This window comes from Carassius carassius, chromosome 40, assembly GCF_963082965.1.
Source record: "Carassius carassius chromosome 40, fCarCar2.1, whole genome shotgun sequence".
Taxonomy (NCBI): domain Eukaryota; kingdom Metazoa; phylum Chordata; class Actinopteri; order Cypriniformes; family Cyprinidae; genus Carassius; species Carassius carassius.
In genome coordinates this window covers 16,789,592-16,813,123 of record NC_081794.1, presented here as the reverse complement: position 1 = coordinate 16,813,123, position 23,532 = coordinate 16,789,592, and the positions used below count along the sequence as shown (strand labels likewise).

At 36.6% G+C, this 23,532-nt stretch overlaps 1 protein-coding gene across 19 annotated transcripts in view; it reads right to left on the bottom strand.

Annotated features, from left to right (window-relative positions):
* LOC132122239 (neurexin-1a) overlaps positions 1–23,532 on the bottom strand; it is a 175,692-nt gene that overhangs the window by 91,533 nt on the left and 60,627 nt on the right. For 14 of the 19 annotated variants that reach the window (XM_059532247.1, XM_059532250.1, XM_059532261.1 and 11 more), the window contains 4 exons: positions 21,994–22,017; positions 20,593–20,754; positions 14,235–14,679; positions 5,964–6,347 (listed from right to left, as the gene is read on the bottom strand). In XM_059532247.1, the coding sequence (XP_059388230.1) occupies positions 5,964–6,347; positions 14,235–14,679; positions 20,593–20,754; positions 21,994–22,017 (1,015 nt within the window). The remainder of the gene's footprint in view (positions 1–5,963; positions 6,348–14,234; positions 14,680–20,592; positions 20,755–21,993; positions 22,018–23,532) is intronic. The other 5 variants (XM_059532255.1, XM_059532259.1, XM_059532265.1 and 2 more) reach the window with 1 other exon arrangement.

Below are 23,532 nucleotides of genomic sequence, written 5' to 3'. Positions count from 1 at the left end.
CACACTAGGCAATCTTAACCCCCAAAGCCTGGTTCGTTTGACTAGTGTGATTGCTCCGTTTAGCAGTCCTTGGCTCGGTTGGAAGAGGTGGACAAGAGCACGGTTCAGTTATATGTAGATCAGTGAGTGTGAGCGCTAACCACGACAGAGTGCAGATCTTCTGATACGTGCTGCATGATTGTGCGAATATTTCTGAGCGGGAAAAGCAATAGATGGGTAAAGCAATATATTGTGAGAGGGACGTGTGTTACCACGTCCCATACGACTCAAAATAATAAACCACAAAGTTAACAAAACGATTCGCTCTAGAGCGCTTCTCTGCTGTCTTTATGTGCTATCGGAAACTTCCTAATTCCAACTTATAAAGTCATGATTACGAGCTTGTTGCATTCTTTTCTATTAAAAATACCAGTGGACAAACCAGTGGTTTGTGAATGTTGATGCTTAGCCTAAATAATTCGATCGGGAGCATGCCCTCCTGTGACCCATGATTTGTCTGTATGTGTATTCAGAGCCAGTGAGCAACGGACTTTCATAAAAATAAAAAACTGCGTTAATGTTCGATAAAATAATTATCAGTGTTAATCAATTAATGTGCTAATGCTATAATAATGCATTAACTTGCCCAGCCCTACTAATAATATAAAAAAACACTTGTTTTTTGAAGACCACACATTTAACAAAAAACTTTTGCATTTCAGTAATGTCAAATCATTCACATTTTAGTTAAATTTTAGACTGAAATATACAGTATATAAAATTATCATATAATCTTTTGAAATGATCTAATATAATTATATAAAATCAAAATGAAATGTAATTAGTTTTAGTTTAATCAAACATTGAAATTTTTTTTTGTGCATTTAAAAAAAAAATATATATATTCCTATAACTATATTTCTGTAACTACAACTACTATCAAATCATAGTTATGGCAACAATGACTTGCACATTCTGATTAGATCTCAAGTTTGTCAGTTTTTCATTATCTGTGCAAAGAAATTGGGCTTCATTGTTCAGCTCTTTCAGTTTCAGTTCTCTCAATATACTATTATTAGATAATTTCACCCGGTTCTTTTTATCTTCATCTAAAATCATTTACTGCATTATTTTCTTAGTTATATTTCCCTCACCATATTTCAAACATGTTTTAATTAAAACTGTTTAATTATTGTCATTAAGCATCTTTGTTTCATCTTCTCTCATCTTCATTATCACTGACAAATATGTATATATATATATATATATATATATATATATATATATATATATATATATATATATATATATATATATATATATATACAGTGTTGGGGAGTAACTAGTTACATGTAACGGCGTTACGTAATTTATTTACAAAATTATTGTAACTGTAATTAGTTACAGTTACTACGAAAAAATGAGTAATTAAATTACAGTTACTTATGAAATTTTTAACGATTACAAAGGGGATTACATTTGAATATTTACACACATCCACATACAGATTTAACTGATTTCTTTTCCAAATTGCACTGACTATTCTGAGACATACCGCCCTAATAATTTCCGGGATGCGGAAACACAGTCTGGTTCGTAGAATCCAGTCATAAAAACGGAATGCCTAACGCGGACGGAATATGCCACATTTTGGATGACTAAATCAAAAGTAGGTCAGTACACTTGAATCAAAACATGACATCGACTAGTGTCTGTGAATATTAAGCCCCAAAAATGCAATATATGACTTGCACATTCTGCCTGTCTGCGGAAATCAGGCGCGGACTGGACACCGGGAGAACCGGGACAATTCCCGGTGGCCTGGCAGCCGATTTTGCCCCACTATTTAATATCATTATTGTATACTAAAGCGATCATTTGCGAATCCGCCATTTGATAATTAAATCTCTAATAAGTCATGAAGTGTTAGTCATGACTCGCGCGCTCTCCGCGCCTCCGCCAAACGGTTTGCATCAGACTCAGAGTAATCAATGCGAGAGAGAGAGAGAGAGAGAGAGAGAGAGAGAGAGAAAGACTGAGAGAGAGAGAGAGAGAGAGAGAGAGAGAGAGAGAGAGAGAGAGAGAGAGAAAAGTGGACTGTGAAAGCGCACAGCTGGAGCAGAGAAGCAGAACTTCTGTTCAGGGTTTTAGGTCAGTTTCATCTGTAAAGATGCTTTTTTGTCTTTGTTTTTTTTATTTAATTAATCAAGCAGCAGCACGTTGCTCATCAGTCATCACTCAAAATACTTTATAAAGGACATCATTATTATCTGTTGTAATGTTATAGTAGTAATTTAGCTGAAAAAATTTCTGATTTTTTTATAGGTTTAGGGGGAGCTACGACAGACAACAACACAACCCTTACGAAAATTAACATTTTAATATTTAACTATAAATCCAAAGAAAATGGTTACTATTGTTTAACTGTGGTAACCAAAAATGTAAAATTATTTTATCAAAATAATTTATTTTATTTCATTTATTTGATTTAAAAATAAATACAAATCCATTTGCAAAAAAACAAAAACAAAACAAGGTTATTTTACTTTTATATAGGCTAATAAAAGCATGGTAATTTTTTGTAAGGGAAAAACATGACTCGTGTACAGTATTAGGATTTTTCTATAAAGATATTGTAGTATTGTAGAGTATTGTATTGTAAAGTATAGTTTTGTTTAATCTTGAGTATTAAAGTCATGAGAGAGATGGATAACAGGGCAAAATAAAGAGACTGAAGAGAAAAATGGAAGTGAAGGTGCAGTTCAGGAGAGAACTTTAAATTATTTTGCATGTCCCCAAATTAAAGATTTAAACCTTTTTTTATGTCAGGTACATACAAAAAAATAGTTTTGTCCATGAATTTGTTTGTATGAGTTTGAATTTTCCAGTCTGAATTTTTTTCCCAGTCTGCCCCTCCTGTAAATTAATGGCAAAGACATGGTTTCATTTACTACACATAGGCCTACTGAAGCTCGCAGTGTTTTCAACCTCTGCCGCCTCAATATAGGAGTATACACGAGCACATAAACATAATTTCTAGAACTGCTCTGTGTCACTTCATGTGCATTTTACTTATTTTGAGAAAACTATCATCATATACAAAGAGACAGCAGTTTAAAAAAAACACCAATGTTTCAGGAGTTTATTACACAGAATACGTCACATGCTTATTAGACAAATGTATTTAAGTTGATGTATATGCTTTCATTTATTATTCTTTAATTTTCACAAATTTAGAAAAGTAATCAAAAAGTACTCAAAAGTAATTAGTTACATTACTTTAATAAAGTAATTGAAAAAGTTACACTACTATTACATTTTAAACAGGGTAACTTGTAATCTGTAACCTATTACATTTCCAAAGTAACCTTCCCAACACTGTATATATATATATATATATATATATAAACTTTAATGTTAAACTTTAACAAAATTTAATATTAATAAACTTTAATGTATTTCCATGATAAATTTTCTTTTCAAGATTAACACCGTCGCCTGTCTCTTTTTGTCTCTCTGTCTCTTTCTCAATGTGTCTATCTCATTACATTTCTCCATTCTACCATTGCACAAAAAGCTGTTCTCTGAGACTGGAGTCTTACAAATGTGCATCTGGAGGAAGCTGGCAACACCTATAACACGGCACCAGACTGCACCATTCTCTTTCTGATGGGTGTTTGTGATGAACTTTGCTCGGGCGATGACAAAGCAAGCCATCTTTGATGGGTTAATTAACCGAATCATTTGCATAATTCCTGCACAGAGCTTCAACAATGCGCATATAATTGATTGTATTTTCCCACAGTAGCGACTTTGCTGCAGGGTGATATCAGTGACCAGACAACAGCAACAAGCTTAGGAGAGATGCATTTCCATTAAAGAATTAGCCACTATAGCTTCAAGCACTTCCAGAATGGTGCCTATGAGGGGAAAAATGCATAGCTGGACATAGAGCTCCCCCAGACTCCTGGGTGAACGCTGGCCGCTTTGTTCGTGTGAAAAACAACAGAATTAAAATTCTGCTAGGAAGGGTGACAAAATCAAAAACAAAATCCATGCTTGAGTGGCTCTCTCTGAAGATGACATGGACTGAAGAGAAACACAATTACCACGGTAACAGTAACGTCAGCTCAGCTGCACTTTCTTCCTCACTGTCAAGGATGAGCTGACAAAGAGAGATATTTTTCTATGCTACGGCCGAGGCGACAAAGCGGTGAATGTCGCCCTCCCCTACGCAACATAATGAAAAAAATATCTCTGAATGAGTGCCACGTCTTTACACGTCATGAGAGAAAGAATGAGCGTACAGATTTTTCGTAGAAGCAGTGATTCTTCTAACACCTCATCTTATTACTTCAGTCCTTAGGGAAAGACTGAAAAAAATGCACTAAGCAACAAAATCATAGCTAATGAGAACATACAGTATGTGGTGTTTATCCCTAAAAAGTATTTGGCTATTTAAGCCACACTTTAAAATGTACAATATGAATGAAAAATCAAGTGGCATTTATTTGATGCGGTGCACTTCTTAAACAAAGCATTTCAATTGAACAGGATAAACTTTTAAACCAACAGATATCAGCAGTAAATTAATCACAGCATTTCTTTTGTATGACAAGCTTTCTGAAATGTTATGTTTAACTATGCAAATGAGGCATTGTCTAAATATAAACTGAATTGCAAACATTTTCTAGAACAGAATTCTGAACACTGGTTAACGATATGTTAATTTTTTTCCCCTCTCATTTTGTTGACATATTAAAGGTTTTTACAGAGTAAACCTCTTTTTATCACTCCATGAATCAGAAAATACAGTTGGTAAAAAAACTAATACACACACAACTGTCAAAATATCCATTGTGTGGAGTATACCACGTAAATACTATCGATAATGGCTTAAAGGTACAGGTTGTAGGACCTGCCACTAGAGGGCGCACTACCAAAACAATAACAATCGCGTGGTTTGATGACGTTAAGAAGGAGCGTGGAATAATGGGATTTGTTGTCTTCGACCCAACCGCTGACGGCCATCAATCAGACGGAAAGATAAATCATAGATTTAACGCGAGTTCAACGATTTTCACGAGTAGATTACATACAAAGTCAATGCAAAGACGCGATCAGACTATGGATCAGATGCGTGCGTCCTTGCGCGGGTCTAGAGACGCAATGCCCCGCGTTTGCCGTGTATGCCCCATAATACTAATCTTGTTGATCGTTATAATAGCATAAGTTTTCTGGTAAAATATGAATTAAAACAACTCACCTGTCGAGTAAAACACAAGCGAGATCGGCATCTCTTTCTAGTTGAAGTTTGTCGCGAAGCTACTTCAGCATTTGTCCACACACTGTTGTCATGTGGTTTCTACGTCAGTAAAGGCGGTAATAAAGGGTAACTAATGTCATTGACAGGTGACTGCACTGCCCTGTGTCACTGTTTAGAATGGGAATTTTCTCATGATTTGCAAGTAGTTGAAAACATTAGAGATATTGTTAGTAATCAGCTGGACAAAATATATAACACTAGCCTAGTGGTTTTTGGAAATTTTACTTCAAAAATCTTACAAATTGTACCTTTAAGTGAATGGAAACAGGTGGTTTATGTTCATTCGGTTTTTAAGGGATAGCATTAAATAGCCTACTTGTCTGTCTCATCAATGTTAATTAACTAAAAAAAATGTCAAATAAATGTATGTTTATGTTTATGTAAAAAAATAACAATGTACATGTGTGTGTGTGTGTGTGTGTGTGTGTGTTGGTGTGGGTGTATATATATATATATATATATATATATACACAGTATATATATATATAATTTCTATATCATAGAACATAATTTCTCATATCGTGGTCATATATATATATATATATATATATATATATATATACCCCCCCCCCCCCGCCTCCGCCACCGTGTCCCGTATTGAACAATGATAAAAATGTACACCAAACCTTGACTCGACATGCAAAATACAGGTACTCACCTCTCTCGCAGGAGCGTCCCAGATAGCCCGTCCCTGAGCAGTCACACACATATCGGTTCCAGCCCTCTCTGCAGGTGCCACTGTTCAGGCAGGGGTTGCTTAGACACTGTTTGGGAGGTTCCTTAGAGCAGGACGGCTTCACCCCGACTGCTCTCTGGGCCTCTGCTATCCGCCGGATGTCCTTGCTCTGGCCGTCCATGAACAGATCTCGCACACAGCCCACATAGCCGTAGTTTAGGAGCGCAGTCCAGACCTCTGTAGGGAAGATCAGACCAGCACGGTCCTCTGGCAGGCCGCCCAGATAAAGTATGTCTTCCAAGTCCAGGATTTCACTCTCACCAGGAGCGTTGTAGGGAGTACGGATCGAGTTGACGGAAATGGTGCCTGTCACAAAACCACGAGAAGCAAATTTAATTTCGTTAACTTTGTGTTTAGATGCCATTTCATCAACTTCTAAAAAGTTTGATTCAGTTTTAATGAGAAATTATATATGCAAATTGCGGACTATGCAAATGAGGCTCTTTAAGGGTATTGAAATTATCTTTCATTCTTTCCTCTGTAAATAAAACCCCCTTTGCTTTCAAAGCACACAACGCAGACAGAAATCTCTCAGTTTCAGTCTCCTCAAAGTAAATTTGAAATGATGTAGCTGCTGTATATTCATGTTTAAGCCTGGAAGTGTGAAAGAAGATTTCAGAGCAACACTTTGTCACCATTTGTCAGAACAGCGCCTATAGCATTGATTTGTCAGTTTTGCATTTTCAGGTATGTGTCGAGTATAAAATCATTCTACAGATGATCAAATCAGCTTGATGTAGATGTCAATAGCAAAAATATGATTTATGAACAAGACTGGAGCTAGAAAAAATAAGAAGCATGGGACAAAACTTGGGCCTTTGGCACTCTGAGAAATCTTTAGCATAATTTCTGGTTAAGGTATGCACTTATTTAATGTATTCAAAACTTATTTAAATAATATTCAAAATAATTGTTTATTAGTTCCGCTTGGTATAATATAATATAATATAATATAATATAATATAATATAATATAATATAATATAATATAATATAATATAATATAATATAATATAATATAATATAATATAATATAATGACGTTTTATTTTATTACAAACATCTTTTTTGCTGTGGGAATCTGTATAATAAAGTCCTCTGTACAGTACTATATTGGGTGTATACTAATACTGGATGTGTATAGTCATAATTTAAATGTTACATATTGTTGGAAATGGGGCTTCACAGTCACAAAAACATTATAGAGTGATTGATATTCATATATGTGCACATGCTTTCATATATTTTCATTTGATTTGGGCTGTCTTGAACTCACAGTGCAAACCCTTACACAAAGACAAAGATTCAAAAAGCAGTCTCCATAGCAACAGCATACAATATGTACCAGATTCACTGGATAGTCATCACTATCAAAAGGGCATAGAACAGAATAAACTCTGAGCTCTATTCATATCTAATTTATTGGCTGTGACTGATTCCGTTCTCACAAATTATTTGTGTTCCCTTTCAAAACATGTTTCAGTCTTCCCTCTTCTTTTATGGTTTATGTCTAAAATACCGCTTTTACAACAGTGATTAATATAAAGAGCAAAAAGTCAGCACTCTCAGGTGAGACAAGCCTTTCATAGTCTAATAACGTCAAAACACTTTCACGAGTTCCATAATCACACTCATTGTTTTTTTTACTGGCGACTCCAACAAACAGGCATTTATACGCAGCCAGCGATTCAGAATTTTCCTTCTCATTTTCCACCACTGTGCACTGCCATTATTCAAGCCTTGAAGGCAGTTACTAAAGAAAAGCCATTACTGACAAGATAGGAGAGAACAGGCAGGGATTAACGCAAAGCGCTGGCCACTGCTGAATCCTGTTTATTAGTGTCCAACACTGAATCCAAACTCAATAAAAGGCGGCTTAGAATTAAAGATGCTGCCTTTTCGGTGCCAAAACAGCGCTCCTTTAATGACAAAAATGCAGCTTCTGTTATAAAGGCAAATTAGTGTGAATGTAACCGAGGGGTCAGCTGGAGGTGGCACTGCAAGGCATGCAACATGTTAAAGGGACAGCTCATTTAACGAAGCACTAAAGCAAACGCACATCTCATGGAAGTGCAAGACTTAGTGAAGAAAAATATATAACTGCGGACTTATTTTTACCAATGTTTGGACAACAAGCAGTTTTCATAATTGTAGATGTGTTTGGTATGTCTATGTGGCTGGTTTATGATATATTTTTTTGGTGGCAGTGGTGTCCTTTTACAACTTGCTTACTGTATACTTCGTTGTTTGCTAAAGGATCAGTCAGTGACCTTAATTATTTCAGTAGATTAAGACAGGTCTGTTAAATAATTATTGAACACTGATTGTGATGTTACAATTTTCCGCCTTTTTACAGAAGAGCAGAAAATTCTGTCATTTACTCGCTTTTGTGTAATCCAAACCTGTTTGACTTTCTTTGCTTTCTGGGTAACACACACTCAGAGAGAGACATTGGGTTTCCATGTTTTATTGGGACATTCCATAGGCTAATTTACTAGTATTACTATCCCTGTATATAATCGGAGGCAGTGGGATTTGAACAAACATCTACATACTGTACTTCTTCTGTGTGTGTGTGTGTGTGTGGTCTTGGTATTCCCTATATTATGGGGAGCAAATACTCCCCCAAAGATAGTAATACCAGTAAATTTTGACCTTGTGGGGACATTTGGTCCCTATAACATAGGGAATATCGGGACCACACACACAATACAGAGCTGTTTGTTTTGAACCCCACTGCTTTTAATTATATGGACAAAAACTGTTCTTCACAATATCTTCTTTTATGTAACACACATCAAAGAAAGTCATTCAGGTTTGAAACAGTGAGATAATTATGACAGACTTTTCATTTTTTGGTGACCCACGACTTTAAAGGTGCCATCTGTCATATCTGGCAAAAAAATCAATTCATACTCCACATTCCATACCAGATGGGGGCAGTATGCCTCAATAAAGTGAATTGGTCTACTCTAGAGAAACAAACGAGAAACGGCATAGTCTCTATGCTCCGCCCCTACCTTCACAACAACCCTAGAGCATAGCCGAAGCCTATAAGACAGCGGTTCTCAATTGCAGTCCTCGCGCCCCACTGCTCTGCACATTTTGAACGTTTCTCTTAGCGCTTTAGACATTTGTTCTATTCGAACATAAGTGCCCTGCGAAGTGGACATCACAGGATATTCAGCCATGATTCCAGTTCGAAGCGAACGTAGCTATATGTTCCAATCAAAGTGGATTGAAGTGTGCAAGACGTGAATTTAAATTGTATTGATTTACAGAGGTATATGATGTCACAGTTGTCCATGTTTAAAGACGCTGCACAGCACAAATCAGTGAATGAATGTTTCGATGTGAGGTAAACTTCAACAGATTTCCCTTGCTCAGAGAGTAGGGAGCAATGAACATTTGAAAAACAGTTCATGAACGGAGTTCATTTCTAACGAGCTGATTATCTGAATCAGGTGTGTTAACAAAGAGAAACGTGCAAAATATGGAGCGCGAGGACTGGAATTGAGAACCGCTGCTATAAGAGGACGTTTTGCCTCCAGAGGAACGTTGGGTGATGTCAAGTGATTTTGAAACATGACATCTTCAAGCTACTCCCCTTCACCTTTACCAGTGAATATGTTCATATTCGTTTTGTTCATATTACATTGAGTTGTATATACACATTATTTGAATTAAATTAATTTGACAGACAGCATTCTGTCAACATCATTGGTCAACATCAGACAGCTGATGTTGACCAAGCTAGCGCCAACCAACAGTAACCAGAGCTGCCAAATCTCAAGAATTCACCGTGAGACACACGCAAGACACACGAGACTCTTTTCACACGCTTTCACGCCACACATCAATTTTCTCACGTACAGAAAAACCACGAAGCAAAGAGGACACGGAGACCAACAGACTAGTTAGAGCAGGTTACTTATGATATAAAAAAATGGGTAAGTTATAGCTAGCTAATTATCAAACGCAGCTACGGTTAGCCATCGCTAACATTAGCACGTTTATAGAACAGCCTTCGATACATTTCCATGTTATAACTTCCCGAAAAAAATACACAAACATATAAAACAAACTTCTAGCGAAATACTAACAGCATCTAACTTACCAATCCAAAATAAATGGTGCAAGTTCGGTGTCGAACCTCATTTCTTTCAGGTCCATCAGTTGTCTCCAGCGATTGAAAGCAGTGCCGATGTTTACTCTGGTTCGGCTCCTTTTCTTATCGGATTTGATTTGTGATTCCGAGCGCGGTTGTTTCCCTGTAGCGGGTGGTGGTCTCTTGCCAAGGGCTTAAGTCATCCTTCCGCTCTCTTCCCTGAACTGAAGTAGTGGGCTGTACTTTCCACATGATTGACATCAGGTATAAGTACGCCCACAAGCAAGTGCGAGTTATTCGTGTATTGCAGGTTGGCTGGTGGTTATGTTGCCCGCATACCGCCTCCCATGGCCGAAACTGGTATTACGACACCTGTCGGGCCGGGGCTAGTAATGCTACTGCTAATTAAGGTTGATATCTCTGCAGCACTATAACTTGACATTTTTTAATGACATCATCGCCCTTATTTCTTCTCATACTTTTGATGCGTGTAGGTCATTTTTTAAATATTTTTACCTCAATTTTTGCACATGGCACCTTTAAGTCAGTCTGCAAATACTAACTTGGATTTTAAATGCCTCTAAAATCTAAACAAATATTGGCCAAAAATGTAAGAATTTTCATTATAATTTGTTTGTGAATAGATCACAGGAAAAAAACAGCAGGACCATTAGTGAGTATAGTGGGCATTTATATTAGTGCCAAGCTCCAGTAAAGGATGTATTTGTTCTCAGATCTGTGATTTATTTTCATCATTAATGGCTATTGTGGGATTTGAATGAATAGCTGCAGTATCGTTCTGCTGTGCTTTCCAGTCTGTGATGTAGAGCTCTGGGCCTGAGCTCAGATCTGCATCACATACCTCGACAGGGAGAAAAATTCACTTTGAGATTAAATGTGATTGCATAGACTGATTACGGCCTCCTGTATCTGACTCATTATTCACAGGCACACCCAAAGAACAGAGAGAAACACTAAACGGCCAGATATGGTGGCACAGTAAATTATAATTATGCTCTGTGCAACTTGTTCCCTGCCAAGCATTTCGACGAATATGCTGAAATAGTGCTTTCCGTTCTATTCTTCTTGATACATCACTGCAGAGATGCCACTTGTAACATTATAACAATGTTAGTAAATAAGAATTTCATTTTCCTCTAAGCCTGTAATACGTCTTTGTGGATCTGATGAGGCATAGCGGCACTTTCTCCTCCTCTCGCACTCTAACACCCTCACACACACACACACACACACACATACACACACATTATCTTGTCCTGTGTTGCGCACTTGGCAACTGTACCCCTAAACAGCAGCCAAACATCTCCCCCGGGTCATCAGTAATGAGCATTCTCCATCATCTCGACTTCCATTCACTCTGCTCAGTGATTACACAGCATGGCCTAATGCCGGGCCGGTTTTACTTTATGTACACACGCACCAGTGGAGTAGAGTGGATTTCTGAAAATGGAGGCAAAGTCATGTAAATTCATGTAAAAAGGAGTGTAAATTCATGTTCCTGTTCATTTGATTTTTAAATGGTTGCAGCTTGAAGTGTGAATGGAATTCACTTTATTGTACACCATCAACAAACAATCAATGTTATATTATTTTTATATGCATTAAATTAACATACTATATTTATAAACAGTAATAATGCCAAATTCTAACAAAGAAAAAAACTTAGATTGCACTGGTCTAAGATAAGTTCTAAGATCATTTCAATTGTTTTGCTATATCTTTACTAAAGCTTAAACATTCAAGAGTGAGATATAACTTTTTCAGTTTTTCTTCATTAAGGTTGTATTAAAAAAAACAAAAAACGTAAGTCTTTTAGTATACAAGAAATAAAATAAATAAATAAATAAATTGCTATATGGAAACTACACCACCATTTAAACGTTTATGTGACATGGAATTTTAACAATTTTTCAAATTTTTACAGTATTTACTGCATTTTAGTTTTGATTAAGTCTTCACATGAGATTTCCCTAAAAACATTAAGAAAAATCAATATCTCAAATCAATCACTTAATGGCGATTAATCACATCCAAAAGAATTTTTTTTTACAGAATTTGTGTGTGTACTGTTTATGTATTATGTATATATAAATACACACACACACGTATACATATATATAACAAAAACATGTAACGTTTATATATTATATATATATATGTGAATGCATGTAAATATTTTCAAAATGTATGCTGTGTGTGTGTGTGTGTGTGTACTTATATATACATAATAAAATATACACAATACACACATATATTATGTAAATAAGATTAATCACAATTAATCAATTAACAGCACTAATACTTAAGTTATGAGTATAGTAAGTAATACTAAGTTATAAACTACAAACTTTTAAATTGTAGTGTATAAATGAGTTAAAAATTGTCTCTTCATTTAGTTTTGACACACTGATTCTATTTGAATGCAGATAAAGAAATTATTATTTGTCAATGCAACATATACAAATAGAAATAATGATTTTGCACTTATTTTTTTAAAGCCAAATCACATTCAAATCTCATAAAGTTTAAACATTTTAAACTTATTTTTTATCATTGCTTCAAAAGGAATCACTGCAGTAGTATAGTATTAAAAGCATAACTCATGTGGCTTGTTACTGGTAACTGATGTTTGGTTATTATTATTAATAGTCACCTTCTTTTTGGACCATTAGTCAACAAATTCTCTGTAAACACTGAAGGTCTCATGTCGGTCACAGACACGGAAGTGCCGCTTTCATTTAACTGAGCTAAATGGTCACTAAAATTTCACTCATAGATCACTTCCAGTTCATTTCAATTCAGAAATGACCGAAAGTGGTGAGATCTGAGTGGGTGTGTTTACTTTGTACTTAGCCTGTCCATTTCCACCAGACTGACCCACTCATTCAGGCCAATTTGTGGCCAGGCTGCCTGTCACTTTAGAAAAATAAGTGGTTCATATACTACCCAACCTCATATAGCAGAAAACTTCTGTATTGTCCTACTTTTTTTGCAGAGTTACATATCTGTATGTCTACATATGTACATTCTCATTAATAGATGCATATGCAGATACATGTTTGCATACACGCACGCAAAAACACCAGCATGCCCACAGATGCGCGCACCCTGTACCAGGATGGCTGCCCATATATGATCAAACGACTGGCGTAGGCAGGCAATTCACGCAGCCGGGAGAGTGACACAACTCATTCTGCGGTCCTGACATGCAAGGTCCCATCTGTCAGTGGTGTTTCAGATTCCCATGAAATGCTACTAAGAGAAAAGGTTTATTCTCGCTTTATACAGCCAGTGGATTGTGCAGCAATACAGCCTAGAGAATAACATCAAACCAAGCCATGTGGATAAAAATGATGATTTGATGAAAAATAAGATTTAAAACCGTGAAAAAAAAAAAACCTGCGCTCCTAACAAAACCATATCCAATTCCAATTGAATAGTGTATTGGCATGAAACAAAAATACCACTCCTGCTTTAGAAATCTGATTTCATAAGTGCTCCAAAAGCTATTTAATTTTCTCCTAATAACCTTCACAATTTAATCTCACAGTGTATGTCAGAACTAATACAGATTACTGGCGTTTCTATATCTGGAAATGGAAAAGAATAGATATTCGCAATAACAGCGGATCAATAGAGCCTTTTCCCACTTTTTCACAGAAAAAGTACCAAAGGCCGTTCCTTTGACTCCAGGCAAATGGCATCGACGTGCGAGGAAAGGGGAATAGCGGGAGCATTAGGGATGAACGTCTTTACTTGGTAGAGCTGTGCACTAACTCGCTCTCTCCTTTGGGAAACCAAATCTGGTTTCCATAGCAACTCCACCAGAGAAGACAGAGCAAGAAAGGAGGGGGAAGACAGGATGGACTGCAGGTCCTGTTGTTATTCAAATGCCTGCTTGACAGTGCGCTCCGGAAGGCACGGATACGACTGTGTTCAAGCGAGCGTGAGAGAACACTGCTGTCTCGGCTATGTCAATATTTTCATAAACCTTGAATGCCAGCTAAAGTCTAACCATACACTGAATACATCAAAAATACATTAGCAGAACAGAACCAAATTCTACCTGATCTTCCATCTCTCTGGAAGTCCACGTGGTACCATTCCCCGTCATTGACTTTTTTGTTGACGGCACGGGTTTTGGTGGTGCCCGACCCCATGTCCAGCAGAAGGTACAGGTGGCCATCCAGCATTTCAATGGCAAAGAAATCCACCTTCAAGGTTTTGGGGCTCTTGGGGTCTTTCTGCTGCTGCGGTTTGGGTTTTCCGTGGCTGAAGAGGAGAAGGCCGTTGGGCTCAGTGGTGCGGAAGTCGAAGGAGATGGAACCGGCTTTTTTGGCGGACCACTTGTCAAGGGTAATGAATGACTCTGGTGTCTCGAAGGTGACAGGATCTAGGGTAGCCACGTTCTCGCATTTGAAGGCCACCACGCCGCTCACCTTCATTTTGGGGTCGCCTAGCTTGGCCAGTCGAGACAACTCGAGCCTTACATCGTTGTTCTTGTACACAACCTTTATGTGAAAAGAGAAAATATCCAGTGAGTTCAGAAAAAAATTAATTCACACTTTATACCACATTTATTTTACTGGACAAGGTTGGACAAGGGGTTGAAATCATATTAATAGTGTTAAACTCTGTTCCGATATTATTTCAACCAAGAAGACCTGAATCAGTAAAGTGTACAAGATGTCCAGTAACCCTACAGTAACGACTCTGATTGGAGCTGCTACTAAATAGAATTTGTTAGTATTATTTTAATACATTTATTTTTACATGTAATATGTGCATTTGTATAGAGGACCAGACCTGCAGAAAATAAAATAAATGTAATAATAGGAAAATAAATTATCTGATAAAATTTATTGTATTTATTTGCAATAAAAACTTTAATCCTTAATTTATTATTACATTTTTTCTTTATTTATTATTATCTATATTTATTACTTATATTATTAATGATTGTCTTTTTTTATTTACTTTTTTATTATTTTATATTTATTTTTTATGCTCTAGATTATTTTTATATTTATTTATTTATTTATTTATATGTATATGTTTATATTTAGTCATTTCTGCAGGTTTGATCCTAGATACATTTGTATGATAAAAATAAAATAAAAATAAAAATAAATCAATTAAAAAAAGAATAAATAAATAAATAAAATAATAAAATAAAATAAAAATCCACATTCTATCTACATGTACTCATCTATGTTTTGAAGAATTCCATTCTCCACTTGTTCATTGTCATTAACTCATTCAAAAATTAAATAATCAATATTTTGACGACATGTGAAATCCTCTCTTTGACTACTGCATTAACCACAAACAGGTTCAATGACACTAAAGTGACATTTTTTGAGATGTAACTGATAATGATGGGTTATTCATGCAACAAACTTCATGTCTTTGCCTTTTTCTGGTACATTTTGTACAGAAACAAGCAACTATCAGTCTCCTCTGGCATCCGTGCAGTAATTAAAACTCATAATATTGCAGCATAAACAAAAATACATCATTCTACATTTTAAATAAATAAATTGTCACTTCAGTCGTTACGCTCATTTTTCAATACATTTGTATGGAGAATACATCTCAAATGTGTCATTTTTGTGAAGCTTTTGTCAAAGAAACTTTGACATTCAAACTGGTGTCTTGAAATGAAAAGTACATATCCTTAGACTATATTTATCTCGTGCTATAGTGGGTATGTAATCATTCACGCTTCCCGGTGTCGTTTTACTATTCAATCCGAATGGAATCAAATAGCAGAGCATTTTTCTGCCCTCTTAAAATGTGGGGCACAATTCTTTCCCTCTCTCCTCCACAAGGCCAGAAACCTGTGATATAAACCCGAGCACCAGACTGTGAAGTGTTCACGATAACCCTCTTTTAATTCAGTTTCGATTTCATTTGAGCCCTTGCCAGGAAAGAAGATAATGGTATGCGGATGCAATAAAAAGCTTATTGATGATGCTTCAGAAATGCCAATCACAGGCCGGCACAAGAGCCTTACCAGCCATTAATGGGCCACAGGAGTGAACCCCTCCTCCTTTTTTCTCACACGGGGGAAAATCACAAGTGATCTGTGATAAAACACTGCACAACATGGCCGCCGGAGAAGAGCGCATTACAGATGAGAGGTTAGGGGCAGGGACAGCAGGTGGAGGACGATGCATCTGTCTGTGCCACCTGATCTGAACAATCAGGAGCCAGGAAAGCACTGACCAAATGCCCCTGAGAGTAGGGGCGCATTAAAACAAATGCACTAATGATGAATGGGCTTCTTGTGCACCCTGCTCTAAACGCCTGAATAAATCAACCTCGGCATAAATAACTACTCGTGTACGGTAACAAACACACACCTAGAGGTCCTATATGTACCTCACACACACTCATAACGCTTGAAAATATTAAACATGACCTTTGCAAATGTTAAAATGGTAAAAGGTCCCTTGTACCACCTATGTCGTCCTTTTAAAGCCTGTGAATGAACCAAGAAGAGAATCCATTCAGAATCCTCTTAGTATGAATTCTTGTTCACGAGTTCAAAGCACTGGAGTGTTTGTTAACACAGGTCAATGACCTCAGGCCTCCTGCTAATCTGTGGAAATGATAGTGCCTTAGCGCAGACAAGAGACACCAAACGCCTACACGTGGCACCAGACCACAGCTTACACAAGTCTGCACTTTCATGTTTTGACACTGATTGATTGCTTGTGGATTGGTTTTGAAATGAAGGCTGGAGGCTGGGAAGGGAAACAAATGGTGAGTCTGCACTGCTCCAGTGCCTCCAAAATCTGACAAAATAACACATTTTGTCATGTTTGTGCCTCTTGTAAGAATTTGTAAGCATTTAAAGTGTTACATTTGCATTAAGAAAGGCACTAGTATCATCACTCTCTATTTGATGCATTAGATGCCTCTGTCTAAAACCAGGATTTACATTTAAACTAGGTTCTCACAAATTGGTTTCAAGTCTGTTCTAACAGAGCTGCAAACAGCTAAGAAAAGCAATGCTAAATGCAAATAAAAAATGAATAAAATATTCTTACAAACCACAGACTTATAAGTGCATTACTGCCACCTATCTCTCAAATGGACCATTGACACTCGATTTACAATCTCAATTGGGAGTGTCAATGGTCCTTTTGAGAGATAGGTGGTGGTAATGCACTTACTGTATACATCTGTGATCTGCTGTAAAGCAAGAAGAAGAAGACGTGTCACATGCCGGCTGTTGAGAATCTTAGTTTGGGTAAACTATCCCTTTAATCTATGGAAACCATGAGAAAAACTATGCAATTTTATTAGATTCCTTTTTTTTAATACATGTGTGCAATAAACAATTTGGATTCTGTGTTGGGTCAGATGGTGACCAATGAAAAAACTACTTCTGAGGAAAAGCCAGTTGAGATCCACTGACCTACACTATGTAAGATTGGACATGATAAATAGACTAACAAGGTACATGCCAGTGAGCATCCATCACTAATTGTGGGTCTAAAGGTTAATGAATGAATCACCAAGAGCTACAGCACCATAAGTTCAACCAAGAGCAAGGCTTCATTGTTTCCCTGTTTCATAAATCAATCACAATCAGCTTGATTTAACTGCTTTCCACAAGCATACCGAGGTGAGCTAAAGATGAATTTATCTATATATAAAACAAAAATGGCTGGTGTTTAATGTCTGTTCATAACATCAAAAGCATTTCCGACTTCCTGGCAGTCAGAAAAGCTCTTTACTTCACCAGCTGGTGTATCAGAGGACATCCCATTCCACAGGGATGCTAGTCTAACATGGAGAATGGAAGCTGATGGATGAGACAACATGTTCTCTACAGTTTTTCTCTGAGGAGTATTATGATCACAGATAGCTCATGTCAAGAGTATGTGAGGTAGTGGACAAGTGATCTGTCACGCAGACCTATCAAATATTGCTGGAAACTGAGTGATCTGAATGTATTTCATTAAATGTATTATTTACTTATTTATCCTATTTGTCACACTCTTGTTTATTTGTTAGTTCTGTCACTGTTGACGATCTGTGACCCATTTTCAAATTAACAGTGTTTAGATGTGAGGAAACCTCATCAGCAATGTTAATTAAAGAATGCATTTCAACTCTGCCGTTGTGTTTCGGCTCCTGAGTCCGTGGCGACTGATAAATAATTCCCTCAGTTGTTGGTGTACGAGACGTGTTACGAGTTTATACAGGGTAGAGAGAGAGAGCAGTGCAACCATAATGGCAGGATCAGGAAAGGTTCTCAAGCCGAGATTAGAATTTGGGAAGGCTGTAATGCAATGACGTTATATGTCGGCACACTAGAATTTGTAAAGCTAAATATGCAAAGCTAAATTTGTAACAGACATTACTACATAAATCAAGTAACGTTTCTTTATTACCAATAGTGAAACAGTTGCTACTGTATGCTTTAAATTTTTGTGATACTTTTTTTTTAAGGATTCCTAAATCAAAAAAAGATACTTCGAAAGAACAGCACTGATTTGAAACAAATATTTTTGTAATGTTATATAGCACTTTCTCTGTCAAAAAAATGAAAGTGTGCGTGTGTGTGTGCTCTTGTTTTTGTGACATATCAGGACACAACTCTGTATAATGACATGGGTAAGACACAGGTATTACAAGGAGAGGGTGACTTATGAGGACATAACCCATGTCCCCATTTTTCAAAACACTTATAAATCATACAGAATGAGTTTTTTTGAGAAAGTAAAAATGCACAAAGTTTCCTGTGAGGGGTAGGGTTAGGTGTAGGGTTGGTGTAGGGCCATAGAATATACAGTTTGTACAGTATAAAAACCATTACACCTATGGGATGTCCCCACTTTTCACAAAAAAGTATATATATATATATATATATATATATATATATATATATATATATATATATATAGATAGATATAGATATAGATATAGATATGAAGTTTTCTCCATATGTGGGTAACAAATCCAAGCAATCCATACATACAAAGAAAGCAATACAAATAAGTTCATAAATTAAGTTCTGTGTAATAAAGAAATAAATTATAAGAAGAGTTATTCAAGAGCCAAGGATCACTTGTTGAAAGCTTCAGAAACCCCTGGAATTAGCATGTACAATTGTTTTAAAGAAAATAATAAGTACAATAAGTAATGCACTCAACCGCCGTGGCCTGTATACATGCTCGCCACACAAGACTCCGTTGCTGAATAAAATCATGTTGAAGTCCATTTAAAGTTTGCTGCACCACATTTAGACAATCCTGTGAAATACTGGGAGAATATATTCTGGTCAGAAGAGACAAAAATTCAACTCTTTGGATGCCATAATATACATTATGTTTAGAGGTCAAATTGCACTGCACATCACCCCAAAAACATCATGTAGCACTGGCAAAATTCATATAATTGAAGGAAGGGTGAATGGAAAAATGTACAGATAAAATTCTTGATAAAAATTTACTGCCATCTACCAGGATGATGAAGATAAAACAAGGGTAGACATTCCAGTGAGACAATGATCCCAAACACACAGCTAATGAAACTCTCATTTGTATTCAGAGAAAGAAAGTAAGAAAGCTTCTTGAATAGCCCAGCCAATCACTTGACTTTAATCCAATAGAAAATCAAGGGAAAGAACTAAAGATTAGAGTTCACAGAAACAGGCCCATGGAACCTTCAAAATTTGAAGACTGTTTGTGTTGAAGAATGGGCCAAAAACACACTTGAGCAATGCATGTGACTAGTTTCTCCATATAGGAGGCATCTTGAAGCTGTCATTAACAATAAAGGCTTTTGTACAAAGTATTAAATACATTTCAGTAAGCGTGTTCAATACTTTTCCCCTGGGTCCTTCCATTTTATTACACAGAACTTAATTTCTGAACTTATTTGTATTGTTTTCTTTGTATGTTTTCTTTGTTTTCTTGGGTTGTTCCCAACATCTGGTGAAAATTTCATGTTAACAGCACCTTTAGAAATGTATTTACTGAGAAAAATGGTGATGTGTTCAATACTTATTTTAACCACTTTATGGATGTATATAAATGCTCCCACATGCACACACACACACACACACACACACACACACACACACACACACACACACATTCATTAATTTTTTTTTTAAATTAAGACACGTATATGGGCATATTAGCTTCAAGGTCATATCTCTCTTTTTCATTCCAAAAGTAAAAGAATATTTTTAGAGGATTTTTCAATAAAAATAAACTAGTTAAATATACCTCAAATCAGTAAATTGCGAATCAATTTAGTGAATTAGCTGCAAGATCGTATCTTTCTATGATTCAAAAAGTAACTGAATACATGTAATACAGTAGCAACAGAAGGGGATTCAATTACTGGAAGATTTCTGGATGGAATTACTTTTTTCAAGAAGCAATTTTCAAAGCACTTACCTCTTTCAGGCATCCCATAAAGTTGTTGCTAACGGGGGATCCAGGCAGATCGGCAGTGCTGGGACTACCCCCGACATAGAAAAAGTCATCCGAGCCTAGCATGGTGTAGTCTTCTTGTGTATATCCAGTGGTGGTCAGAATTCCATCCACGGATATTGTAACCTAGACAACAAAGCACAGGGAAAGGACACGCTATACTCACATATAACTTGAATACTGTTACAGGGCTTTGGTCCCCCTCGTAAGGATTTGGATGCTTGGCTTTGTTTTGTTTTTGCCTTTAATGCTTCTTATTTACAGATTTATTTTTAGCTTTTCTCTTTTTATTGATTTAACGTGAACCCATTTTCATGTCTGTTTCAGAAATTCTTATTTATTCATTGTTTAATTGTTTTAATTTTTTTGTTTCGTTTTTGTTCTTTCTAGATTTACGTCTTTGGTATGAACTTCTAGTAAGTCTGAGCTGAGGAAGTCTGCGGCATATTAGCGCAGGCTCAATGTTAGTGGTGCCTTTAATAAAGCACCAAAAGTAAATCACCAGACACAAAAATGGTGTTAGTAGTATGTGTGTTTCTGAGAGTTAGTATCACTTGAATCCAGTGCATGTAAGTAGTTTTAGCAGTTTTCAATGTTATTATATGAGGTGAAACAAAGAATACGGCGTGTTAAGAGGTTAGAAATGAAAGCACAGGCAATTAGAGGCACATCTCTCACAGATCTGGTTGAATGGATGCATGCTTCATTATCCCTCTCTCTCCACATGCAAACAATGGTTGGTTAGAGAGAACGATTCTTCTTACAGATTAGACTGTACAGGAATGAGTAAAGAGAGAAGGGTAGGGAGAAGGACACAAACACGACGCAGCTCATGAGACCAATCACAGCAGAAGTGTCAGCATGCATAAGCGTGTTCACATAGAGGAAGAAAGCAAAAACTACAACAGACAAGATGACCGGCCACCCATGCCAGCCTCGAATGTACTGATGGAGCAGAGGTGTTAGTACACGGGGTGGCCAGGATGCACACCATGCTGAACAATGGGCCTCAAAGCTAGCTGGACCAATGAAAAAACTCAGAGCCAGCCAGCCGAGACCGATCGGTGAGCAAAACCTTATGCAAAAGAACCCAACGAAGGAAAAGATGCAAGATAACCTAAGAGGGAAAAAAAGAGAAGATGGACGGGACATAAAGAGCTGAGGAAACCCAACTAATGAGAAGAAAAAGAAAAGGGGAATTTGGGCAGGGCAGGGGAAGTAAGCGTAAAGAGTACCAACCGCATTTTCCCCCTTTTTTTGTTTAGTATTGATGTCTACGGTTCAAAAAAAGGAAAATAGACACACGGCAAACCCAAACTAAGAAACAATTAGAATGATATCTACCGAACAATGTAGTTTGTTTACCATAGCGTGTCCAATGCCTGAGTGCTTTGTGGAAAAGGGGGGAGAAAGGAAATTAAAAAACTGTGAACAGAACACCGTTCCTCAATCAAAAAAGATGGTCTCTTGCCAAGGTTAGTACATCAGCGTTGCACGTTAGTAAGAGGTAACAGGTTAGTAAATGACACATTCCATGGATGAAAGGTTAGTTTCTTTCCCCAAAAGCAGGTTAGTAAACATTTAAAAAGGGCAAAAGAAGAGAAGGTAAGGAGAAGCAGACAAGATCTGCACCGTGGAGTTCCTCTGGGATGGATCTAGTCTACTCTGTTCCAAACACTGTCTCTTCCTATTCCTGGCACTCGCTAACTTTACTGGTGACGGAACGCATCACCGAGCTTTTTATGTTTATTGCCAGTCCTAACTTCGTGCCACACGTCTAGGATCTTTTCACTAGGAGTCTTGACACTTCAAACGCTTTCTGCACTGACAGGTGACACACTCATGTAATGTAGTGTGAGGTGGCGCTATCAAATAGTGATGATAGATGCCATACATTTAATCGTCTCTGAAAGCTGAATTCATAGCTGCTTAATGAATACTTTAATCTCGGGAGCGTCTTTTTTAAATCAGCTACATAAATGAGCGCTAGTGCTAATTTAAAATGATAAAAGCGGACCAAATTCCTAACAAATTCCTTTATTCCAAATTCCTAACAAATTCTCAACTTTCTCTTTTAGTCTTATCTTTAAGCAACTTTCGAATACATCATTTGGAAACCTGAACTATTTTAAAAAGAAGTATGTCTCGATCAGGGTCGGAAATTAACAGGCCCCTGCACAGTTATTCAAGATCTATTACATCTGTCAAGCTTAAAGTGAAATGAATAGAAAGTGTCTAATTTAATTTATGGCAAATCTTCTTAATTTGCATTAGATTTCTTTTTATGAATTGTTTGCAGAATTAAGCGTAACGACCAAACAGACACACTTCTGTTGAGTTTAGGAATGCAATGTCCAATCAGAGGTGTTTGGAGTTGTCATCACGGAGAACGCAAGAACTATTCAATATCACTGACGGAAATCTGAATCTGCATTCGCAAATTCTCTCATCTTCATAAACAACAAAGTGCAGAAACTATGCAAGAGGTTGAATTAGCAGTGTAGATAGCTTTAGTGATTATACTCCAGCAAAAGCTTTCTATTAATCAACATTAATAATCATTATTACAGAGCAATAATCAACAATAATGATTTTATCATGTTATTGCAGCTTCATGTTGTAATTAGTTTTAATTTATAAGCCATTACTATGCAAATGTTTGAGTAATTACATGTACTGTACATGAGCAGCATTAAAAAGTCATGCTTTATTAGTAACAGTCTATAGAGTTGTAACTGATTGAAGCAACTGGTTAAATTTAAGCACAGATACATTTGATTAGGTAAATATAAAAATTGCCCTTACAAAGTTAAAACATGCCCCTGAGAATCAACTCCAGAGGGCAAATATTGTTAATTTCTGACCCTGGTATTAATTAAAATGGTTAAATATGGTTAAATCTAG